Source organism: Triticum dicoccoides, chromosome 2B, assembly GCF_002162155.2.
Source record: "Triticum dicoccoides isolate Atlit2015 ecotype Zavitan chromosome 2B, WEW_v2.0, whole genome shotgun sequence".
In the NCBI taxonomy this organism is placed as follows: Eukaryota; Viridiplantae; Streptophyta; class Magnoliopsida; order Poales; family Poaceae; genus Triticum; species Triticum dicoccoides.
The window spans coordinates 739,912,769-739,923,948 of NC_041383.1; the positions used below are offsets into that span (position 1 = coordinate 739,912,769).

The 11,180-nt window shown below is 48.9% G+C and overlaps 1 protein-coding gene across 1 annotated transcript; it reads left to right on the plus strand.

The window, feature by feature from the left end:
• Positions 1–168: 168 nt before the first annotated feature.
• Positions 169–3,784, plus strand: LOC119365989 (farnesyl pyrophosphate synthase-like). The gene is made up of 12 exons (XM_037631650.1): positions 169–774; positions 1,551–1,575; positions 1,673–1,788; positions 1,867–1,953; positions 2,054–2,170; positions 2,294–2,382; positions 2,464–2,515; positions 2,730–2,825; positions 2,906–2,950; positions 3,028–3,117; positions 3,227–3,298; positions 3,477–3,784. Exons 1-12 carry the CDS (start codon positions 460–462, stop codon positions 3,603–3,605), a joined length of 1,233 nt encoding a protein of 410 aa, XP_037487547.1. The 5' UTR covers positions 169–459; the 3' UTR covers positions 3,606–3,784.
• Positions 3,785–11,180: the final 7,396 nt, after the last annotated feature.

Below are 11,180 nucleotides of genomic sequence, written 5' to 3' on the forward strand. Positions count from 1 at the left end.
GAGGCAAAAGAGAATATAAAGATGCTGGTTCAGAAGCACCGGTGGATGGATCGGTAACATATATGCGGCCTGCGTGTTCGAAAGCGACCAGATAGAAACTAGGAAGACGTTATCGTGGCAAGTGGCAGCGGAGGCTCGTCACTCGCTCCAGCGGCGCTCACGTCGCTGCTTGCCGGTATCCGTATCCGGGCGGGAGTGCCCGCGCGGCGTGCGCCACTCGGTGACCGACGCTTCTCGATCGCGCGCCGCGATCGGGACTTTCTCGCCGCTCCCTCGCGACCTGCAGCCAACGCCGGCCACTCGACCAGTCAGTCATTCACCCACTCGCTCGCACTGATAGCCAGCCTGCCAAGCACCGGCCGGCAATCAATCCACCCGGTCACCTCACGTCACCCGCCTAGGCATCCAGTCTAAAACACGGTGGAAGCTTAGCTAGTGCCAGCGCCATATCCATTGAGCATGGGGGCGTTGGCGGCGTCGATCGCGTCGCACGTGCCGTCGGGTATGCTGAGCGCGGGGCTGGCAGCGCTGGCCGCGCTGCCGAACCCCGGCGAGCTGGTGCGGAAGGCGGCGCGGCTGGAGGACGAGCTGAGGGAGCTGCTCCGGCTGAACGGCCGTGGCGCCGAGGCGAGGGCGGAGCAGGGGGCCGGCAACAGGGCGCAGCAGACGCGGGAGCGGTTCCTGCGCGCGTACGAGCGGCTCAAGGACGAGCTCCTCAACGACCGCGCCTTCAACTTCGACTTCACCGAGGAGACCAGGCAGTGGGTCGCCAAGGTACGTACTCCCTGCCCGCGCGCCTCTCCACAATCCGAATCAATCTCGAGCTACGCTACGAACGATCGATCGATGCATGTATGCGATGCAGTGTCACCCGCGCCGGCCGGCCGGTCCGACCGAGACAGACCATGACATTCATGCATGATGCGCTGAAGCCCTGGAGAAGCTTCAATCCCCATGCTCAGGCGTGCATTTCGGTGTTTGTTTTTTCCCGTCGAACACGATTTGCGTTTCGGAATCGCCGCCTAGAGCTCATGAAAATGTGGACGTGACGTGCATGAATGGACGCTGGAGTTCCAGATGACTCGTACGTGTTACCAGCATCGGGTTCGTGTGGTTGTCAAGTGACGCCTCCTGTAGTCACAGATGTCCATGTCGCCGCGGAATATTTACGGGGATAAACTCACAGTCAAGTCACTGGACGGCATTTTTTCTCTTTTTTGGAAAAACATCACTTGACGATGGCAATTTTGTCGCACGATTCACAGCCACGAATGGCCCAAGATAGCGAGACAGCCACGAATTTTCGTACTGCAAATGGCCCGCTGGCCCAACCAAATCCTGTTTTCGTGAGGGTTCCAGTTTCGTGTCTCGAGCCCCTCAAAAGAAAAAAAAAAGTTTCGTGTCTCGCCCGCTCTTTTCTGTGCGCTGGAAGCGTCTGTTAGTACTGTTGCATTGTTCTTTGCTCCCGACCTTTTCCTCACCTGTTGTTGTTGATTCTGACCGTCGGTGCCGATGGCACTAAAATCGTTTAATGGCGACTGATCTTTCAGATGCTGGACTACAACGTGCCTGGAGGTGAGCAGCCCGCGATCATCCCTCCTCCTCCTCCTTTTGCAGTTTGCACGATGCAGCTAGCTCTGTCTGACAACCGCGGTTTATGTCTGAACTGAAGGGAAGCTGAACCGGGGGCTGTCTGTGATCGACAGCTACATGCTGCTGCGGGAGGGCACCGAGGTGGACGAAGAGGACTTCTACCTCGCCTGCGTCCTCGGATGGTGCATCGAATGGGTGAGCTAATTTCTGTATTCAGTGCTTCTCTGAGAGAAGACATTACAAATACATTGACTTCTGTCTCTGAATGTGCAGCTCCAGGCGTCTGCGCTGGTGATGGATGACATCACGGACAACGCCTACACGAGGCGGGACAACCTCTGCTGGTACAAGCTGCCCACCGTGAGTACTTTCACTTCACCGCCGATCCGCAGTAGAAAGTACATCTCGTGAGATGAGATGGATTAGTAACAACATAGCGCCGTTGGTGGTGTCCCGTCAGGTTGGCCTGTCTGCGATAAACGATGGCGTGCTGCTGAAATGTCACGTCCAGGCCATCATCAAGCGCTACTTCAAGGAGAAGTTCTACTTCATGGAACTCATGGAGCTCTGGAACGAGGTATGCACGATCCAATGCGCGCCATCAAATCAGTTTCCAGATTTACTATCTGTACGTACATTTCCATGGGTTTGGACCCTGGCAATAACAGAGTTTGCTCGATGGTGTGCATTGTTTGGACAGATTGGGTTGCAAACTGCCATGGGGCAGATGCTGGACCTCATCACCACACACACTGGCGCCAAGGATCTCGCCAGATACAGGATCCAAGGGTATGCCATTATAGTCTTGTAGCTTAACAGCAAGTTCCATAGCTTAAAAAGTACCAGTAATTACATATCGCCACCTGACAGGTACCGCCGCATTGTCAAGTACAAGACATCCTATTATTCCTTCTACCTGCCGGTGAGTCTCTGGCCCTGAAACTGCACAACGTACAACTTTTGTCCCTACTTCAGACTCGACTTGATCAGGCAGACTGTGGCCTTGTCATTCAGAATATTTGTCCCATTGGACTTCGTTACAGTATTTAAGCAGTTTGGTTTGTATAGAACACTACAAAAGAAAAATCATCACTGTGTCAATGGACGGAGATTCTGAGATTGATTGCTTTATATAGGTTGCCTGTGCATTGCTCTTGAATGGCGCGAAATTGAGCGACTACGTCGAGCTCAAAAATGTACTGATTGAGATGGGAGTCTACTTTCAGATACAGGTCCGGTGCCCTCCATAAGTAAATGTTTCTTCTGTAAACTTCATCTAGCATGTATGGCTGAAATGCGCTTGCATTTTCAGGATGACTACCTGGATTGCTTCGGCGACCCTCAAGTTATTGGCAAGGTACAAAAGATTGACACCCAATGCCTTCCTTACTGTTTCTTGCTGACTTCAGAGTTTCACTGTCTCACGTGCTGCAGGTTGGAACAGACATAGAAGACTACAAGTGCTCCTGGCTAATTGTCCAGGCTATGGAACTGGCTAATGAGAATGAGATGAAAATACTATATGTAAGAAATTAGTCCACTCATCTGAGTTTTCAGACATCATGACTTGAGTGAAAATATCCATGGACTTGCTGTACTACTAAACTGCGTATATTTCCATGAAACTTCTCAGGAAAACTATGGCAAGTCTTGCCCGGAATGTGTTGCGGCAGTGAAAAATGTCTATAAGGAGCTTGATCTTCAGGTATAAATCTTTCCAGCCAGATTTTACATTCTGCCTTCAAGACTCTTTTGATATTATCTTAACCCGATATCTACAGCTGTCCCTTTGTTTCTTTTCTTCTTTTGTTAAAAGAGAAACAAAGAACTGCCAAACTGATGAACTCTCGGCACAATTCTTGTTTTTCTTCTCCTGTACCCAGGACATATTCTTGGAGTACGAGTCAAGAGTTTACAAGCACCTAGTTTCAACCATTGACGCCGAACCGGACGGTGCGATTCGGGAGATTTTGAAGATCTTTCTGAAGAAGATTTATAGGAGAAAGAAGTAGACGACCCTCTCTCGTGTTTTCATAACCGTGATTACTACGGGAGAAACCTTAAATACATTACACGGCTGGGGTTGTCATGCGCTCCTTTGTACAACATGTATGATATGAACTGGAGAAGACACTGCCTTGAGATAAAGACCAGAAATAAATAAGAATTACAATCTCTTGAAAACTCTAAAGTTATGCAACCAAGAAATTAAAGATATGCAACTGAAACGTTCGAGCTATACATATTGTAACAGATTTGCTCATGGTGAGGTTAACAGAAATCAGCTTTTTATGTTGATCTCAGTACGTCGGAATTAAGAAAGCAAAATTCTTCCAAGGAACAACATCCTTCATATTCTAGGATCATATGATATATAGTACTTCCTCCATTTCTTGTTGTTAAGCATAAGACTATCACATTTAGGTTCAAGGAGGTATCTTGTAGCTTTTTAATTCTGATGATAGGAGGTTATGCGTGTTGTAATTAATCTTTTTTATCTCTTCCATTTTCTTCTCTCCTTGTGACCACACATGTATGCATCTCCAGGGATATGCTCCTGCATATTTAGCACGAAGCCGTCGGCTCTAACCAGGTAAGACTTCCACCTATTTCTACATGGTAATCAGAGCCCTTTCTCTTCCACACATCTAGCATAGAACTTCAAACCTTTGCCATGGCGTCTTCCTCTTACTCATCTTCCTTCTCCGGCCTAATCTTCTCAAGTCTCTGAAAAACTCACCTGCACCAATTTCGTTCTATGGCGTGCCCAAGTGCTATCGCAAATTCGAGTTGCGGGCCTGTATGGGTACCTAGACAAAACCATCTCCGAGCCGGAAAAAACCATCACCACCAAGAACTCCGAAGGGAAAGACCGGATTATCGTAAACCCAAGTACCCAACATACATGGTTTGGCATAAAGAGGACGAGTAGGTTCTTGCATACCTGCTGAATAATTTGTCCAGAGAAGTCCTCATTCAGGTTGCCCCCATGAACAATCTCACGCCCTATGGGCTGCCGTTGTTAGCATGTTTTCTTCCCAGTCTAGATCCCATGTCAACAACATCCGCACGAATCTTACCAACGCTCACAAGGGATCCCAAACCGTTGGTGCCTACTTTGGTAATTTGCAGCCGCCGGCAAACCAATCTCCGAGGATGAACTGATCACCTTCATTATCGGTGGGCTGGATATGGATGATCAGCCCATTGTCTCTGCCGTTGATGTCCGCACTGATCCCTATTTGTCACATCCTAGCTATTCTACGGATTCAGACGAGTGGTTTGTATGGACGAATTTCAGAGATTTGCAAGGGAAGAGGCCCCTATTTGGGGATATATTGTTATCGGCAGTGCCGTATGAGTTTAGGGTTCACCCATCACGAGAATTCAGGAATATTCGATGCACAGCTACTTGAGGAGTCCCTTGGACCGTTGGATCAGCTGAACCGGTAAGTATCGGATATGACACAGTTAACTGAAAGCAATTCTTCAGATATGCCGCTACCTGACATTACCCCGTCCTGAAGAGCCGTCGTGTCCTCACGGCATTGTGTTGGCGGTCCGCCAAGTTTCAATAGTGTTCCTGAAGAATGTAGGGAAGGTGTGTTTAATGAACTCCGCATCTTCCCATGTAGCATCTTCGGGCGCCTGATTTTCCCACTGAATAAACCACTGCACCACTCGTACATTCTTGCGAGGAATTTGTCTGACTTCCAAAACTAGAGCTGGTTTAGTCTTAATGGTGCCATCTTCATTCGCCATAGGGAGGTGTGGGCTAGGGATGGATTTGTGACCCAGATGCTTCTTCAACTGGCTCACATGGAAAACTGGATGCATTTGCAGATGAGCTGGAAATTGTAACTTGTAATCACTCTTATCATTCTTCTGTAGGACCAAGAATGGACCATAGTATTTGTTTTGAAGTTTCAGTGCTCCTCTGAAGCTGCCAATCTGTAAGGTGCCATTTTGAGATAAACCAAATCTCCCACTTCAAATTGTCTTTCCACTCTCTTTAAATCTGCATACTTCTTCATTCTATTCTGAGGTTGTAGCAGATTTTTCTTTCAACTAGTCCAACATATTTTGCTTTTGCTGTTAAGAAATCCTGGGCTTCATCATTGTCAGGTCCAGGTATTGCTAGTTCAGCAGTCAATGGAGGAGGGAAACCATATAAAGCTTGAAAAGGACTCATTTTTAATGCTGTATGATAAGTGGTGTTGTACCAGTATTCAGCTAGTGGTAACCATGCTAACCACTTCTTTGGCTTTTGTGTGGTCATGGACCTCAAATATGATTTCAAGAACTGATTTATCCTCTCTGTTTGACCATCAGTTTGTGGTTGGTATGCTGAACTATATCTCACTTCACTTTTATATGCAGCAAAGATACCTCTCCATAGTTAACTTGTAAATATTCTATCTCTATTAGAGATAATGAGTGTGGGTGGTCCATGTAGCTTGGTTATGTTATCCACAAATGCGTGAGCAACACTCTGAACTGTATAAGGATGTGAAAGGGGAATGAAATGGGAATATTTGGTGAATCTATCAACCACCACTAGTATCACATCCTTTCCTTGAGAATTGGGGAGACCTTCAATGAAATCCATAGAAATATGCTGCCATGCCATATCAGCTACTGGTAAAGGATCGAAAAGCCATGGTTGTAAGCAATTCTCATGTTTTGCTCTCTGACATATGGGACAAGTAGCTATGAATTGTTCCACTATTTGTTTAAGACCTGGCCAATAGAAAACTTCTTTCACTCTTTGATATGCGGCCCTCATTCCCGAGTGTCCCCCCACAGCAGAGTTATGTAAGGCAGCAATTAGTCTCTCTCTCAGTTTAATATCATTGCCACCAGAATCTTCCCTTTAAATCTGATAATACCAGCATGTATGGAATATTCAGACTTGTCCTCAGCAGATTGCAGCAGCAACTTCTCCTGCAACTTATCATTCTGGTAACTAGTGAGTAATTCCTTTGCCCAAACTGGAGTAACAGTTGACATAGACATGCACTTTGGGAGCACTCTAGATAAAGCATCAGCTACCCTGTTGGTGCTGCTCGTTTTATACTGAATTGTGAAATTAAACTCCAGTAATTTCATCATGAGTTTGTGTTGCACTCCTTAAGTAATCTTTAGATCAGTGATGAACTTCAGAGATTGCTGATCAGTTTTGCTGATCACAGAGCTGCCCAGTAAATTGTGTCTCCACTTTTTTTAGAGCTTCCAAGATTACCAAAGCTTCTTTCTCATATGTAGATAGAGCAGCATTTTTGGGACAGACTGAAGAGATTTAATATGCCAGTGGTCTTCCTCCTTGCATAAGCACATCCCCAATGCCATAACCAGAAGCATCTGTTTCCAATGTAAAAGGGGCGTGGATGTTGGGAAGAGCAAAGACTGGTGCTGTGATTAAAGCTTGCTGTAGTTTTCTGAAAGCTTTATCTTGTTCAACTGTCCACATAAATTTCCCTTTCTTGAGGCATCATGCAATGGTCTACAAATTGTCCCATAATCTTTGATGAATCTCCTGTAGTATCCAACTAGGCCCAAGAAACTTCTAAGTTTAGTGATAATCACTAGGTGTGGGCCATTCAGTTATTGCTTTGATCTTGCTAGGTTTAGTAGCTAAACCATTACCAGAAACCACATGTCCCAGATATTCCACATGAGGAACTACAAATGCACATTTAAACATTTTTGCATACAACTGCTTTTCTCTCAAGATCTGCAACACTTGCTTTAAATGTTCCACATGCTCTTCTATAGTAGCGCTAAATACTAGAATATCATAAAAACAAATACTAGGACAACCTTTCTATTGTATTTAGCAAATAAGAAGTTCATGGGAGCTTGAAAGGTTCCTGGTGCATTTGATAATCCAAAGGGCTTCACCAGATATTCATAATGTCCCAGAAAAGTTATAAATGTAGTTTTATGGTTATCTGTAGGGTCCATCCTGATCTGGTGATATCATGGCCTCGGGTCAATCTTAGAGAACACCTTTGCTCCATGCAACTCATCCAGTAAATCTTCAATTACTGGTATGGGTGTCTGTGTCAAAACCGGCGGATCTCGGGTAGGGGGTCCCGAACTGTGCGTCTAAGGCTAATGGTAACAGGAGACTGGGGACACGATGTTTACCCAGGTTCGGGCCCTCTCGATGGAGGTAATACCCTACTTCCTGCTTGATTGATCTTGATGATATGAGTATTACAAGAGTTGATCTACCACAAGATCAGAGAGGCTAAACCCTAGAAGCTAGCCTATGGTATGATTGTTGTTGTGTCCTACGGACTAAACCCTCCGGTTTATATAGACACCGGAGAGGGCTAGGGTTACATAGAGTAGGTTACAGAGAAGGAGATCTACATCCGAATCGCCAAGCTTGCCTTCCACGCCAAGGAGAGTCCCATCCAGACATGGGACGAAGTCTTCAATCTTGTATATTCATAGTCCAACAGTTCGACCAAAGTACATAATCCGGCTGTCCGGATACCCCCTTATCCCGGACTCCCTCAGTAGCCCCTGAACCAGGCTTCAATGACAATGAGTCCGGTGCGCAGATTGTCTTCGGCATTGCAAGGCGGGTTCCATCTCCGAATACTCCAAAGTAATTTTCGAACACTTAACTCGTGTACGGCTCCGTAAGACAAATTCCATATACCACCATAGAGAGAATAATATTTCACAAATCTAAACTGCTGACAACCCTTCACAACTTGACAGCATGCCATGGTCCGGTCATTATTCGAACCGCTTTTCACAACCAGCTCCCGCACACCTCACGAGGCGGTTTCTTTGGCACGTCTTGTCAAAGCAGAGATCGTGTCCCCTTATCACGGGATCTCCATCAATTCGGGTATGGGTAAACCAACCAGCGCCATCAATCGAGGCACTTGGAAAATAAGTGATTTCGAGAGGCAAGTGGGGAGGCGCACATTCTGCACCGCCTTTATAAAGGGACAAGGATCTCCCGTTTTCACCCACGCCTTCTTCCTCCTTTGCTCATCCGTTCTCGCACTCTCGAGCCCCAGCGCCCAAGTTCTCACCTTCTCTGTAGGACCACAGCATGTCCAGAGCGGGAGGCAAGTGGATGGCCTCCTCTGTCACAGAGGAGGACATTACCAAGCTTCGGGCGGCCAGATACCTGACCGAGAGCATCGTGCACAGGCTTCCGGCAGAGGGGCAGATCACCCCCACCCCAAAGTCTCGGGAGAGAGTAGTATTTCTCCCTCATTTCGTCCGCAGACTAGGATTTCCACTCCACCCATTTGTCCGCGGGCTCATGTATTACTACGGGCTAGATTTTCACGATCTAGCCCCGAATTTCGTCCTCAACATCTCGGCGTTTATCGTCGTGTGCGAGGCCTTCCTCTGCATCAAGCCCCACTTCGGCCTGTGGTTGCAAATCTTCTGCGTGAAGCCGAAGATCGTGAGCGGCCAACAGACGGAGTGCGGAGGCGCCATGGTGGGCAGAATTCCCAATGTTACATGGCTTGACGAATCCTTCGTGGAGACCATGAAAGGGTGGCAATCAGGGTGGTTCTACATCACCGAGCCGCACGACGCCAACTGGGTGGCGGCCCCCAAATTCAGATCCGGAATCCCCATGCGGCTCACTTCTTGGGAAAAGAAGGGCCTGGCCTGGGGCGAACTCATGGAGCTGACCGGGCTCGAGACCTGCATCAAAAGTATGAGGGACAAGAAGATCAAGCTTGTCAACGTGGTCCAGGTCATGCTCGTTCGCCGGATTCTCCCGTGCCAAAGACGGGCATTCGATATGTGGGAGTTTGATCCGGCCGAACACCAAATGCTGCTGGAACTCTTCGACATGACGCACAAAGACATCTGGAGGGTACTGTTCAAGACCAGCGAAGTTCCTCCCCTCCTTTCCGAGGACCGTGGACTCAGCGCGAAGCGCCTCGCCCATCCGGTAAGTCCTCTGACTATCACAAGATGTTCCTTCCCTAGTACATTCGTGGGAGGATTTTTAAGTCACCATGCTAACCAAACAGGATTGGGTCGAGACGGCGGAGCAAATTGACTGCCCGGCTCCGCTGTCTGAGGATCCAGCAGACGCACTCCTAACGGAGATGCTGGTTCCGGTGCCTTACAAGGTGCCGAAGAAAAAGGCCGAAAATAAGGCCACGGGGACCAGGAAGGGTCTCCGGCGCGAGGCTGCACTAGATGCCTCGCTAGAGGATGACGAGGCACACTCCTCCCACGAAGGGGAGGAGAGAAAGAGGAAGGCCACCCCAACTGAGGGGGCCGAAGGCTCCAAGAAGGCGGCCGCGGGGACCAGAAAAGGTCTCCGGCGCAAGGCCGTGATAGACCCATCATCCGAGGATGACGAGGAAGATTCCCCCCCACGGAGACGGGGGGAAACATGAGGAAATGCCCCTCCCCGCACTCGGGAGGAGAAGAAAAGGAAGGCCGCCCCGTCGGGGGAGGCCGGGACGCCGAAGAAGGGAAAGGCGTCCCGTCCGGATCACTCCACTACCGCCGCGTACAACGAGGAGGAGTGGCTACCCAGGGACAAGCCCCGGGCGAGGTCGTAAGTATCTGCACTCTGTTATACTTTTCGTGCGGCTTCGCCTTCATGGTTTGTAATAACGCTGAACTCGTATATGCAGTCCGGCCAGGTCCAACCTCGGGGTATCCTCTTCGGAGGGATCCTTGAGTGAGTCAAAGATGATCAGCGATTCACTCCCGACGGCCACCTCCCCACGACCCGCGGACGACACCGAGGTGCTGTCCCAAAGGATACCAGAGCAGGGGGCGGTCATTCTGGAGGTCCCCCAGGCCAAAATCCCAGGCACCGGACACATGGGGGGGGGGGGGTAAGACCCCCATGGATTATGCTGACGGGAGCCACAACAAATCTGGCTCCCAGCCGGTTACTACGCCGGAGCCTCCAAAGGCTCCGGATTCCAGTAGGCATCCCTTCATGAAGGAGGGCGAGCCGGCCATGCCAACGACCTCCGCCCAGCCGGAGGCATCGGATAATTTGTTGGAAGTGCTTCGAGGCGCTTCCATCGACGATGAGCACCATACTCTTATGAGTACGATAATTGAGAAGGTTCGGTTCGCCAAGAGAGGATTGACCGAAGCCTGCACCAGCCTGCTAACAGGCTTTGAGGTAAGTAAAAAAGCATGAGGAAATATCACTCGATAGACAGTAGCCCCTAATACTCTGTTTGGTGTTCGGAAGGAAAAGCCAAACGGAGGGTCAACTAAAAAAACCATAGGAAGCTAATGGTACTTGTCTATGTTAACAAGCAAGCGTTGCTGCTGACTGCCGCTGCGTGCACAGCTGAGGTTGCCGGACTAAAGCGCGACCTGGGGTAGGCCAAAGAAGAGCTCGGCCTCGTGAAGAGGCAGCTCAAGGAGAACAAAGGTAAGTGAAACCCCGTCCATGTGTTATATAGAGGAGAAAAAATGTTGATGCTAACAAAAAGCATCATGATTTTAAATAGGGACCACGACCGAAGTGGCGGTCCTGAAGAAAGCGCTGTCCGCGGCCGAAGCCAAGGCGGCTATGGAGTGCACTGAGCGCGAAAAGCAAGATGCTAGGGTGG

Excerpts from the sequence above, each read along its gene's own strand:
- LOC119365989 (XM_037631650.1), top strand. The coding sequence starts at position 460 with ATGGGGGCGTTGGCGGCGTCGATCGCGTCGCACGTGCCGTCGGGTATG. Across the intron at positions 1,789-1,866 it reads TCGGATGGTGCATCGAATGG|CTCCAGGCGTCTGCGCTGGT; the intron begins GTGAGCTAATTT and ends CTGAATGTGCAG. Across the intron at positions 3,299-3,476 it reads ATAAGGAGCTTGATCTTCAG|GACATATTCTTGGAGTACGA; the intron begins GTATAAATCTTT and ends TCCTGTACCCAG.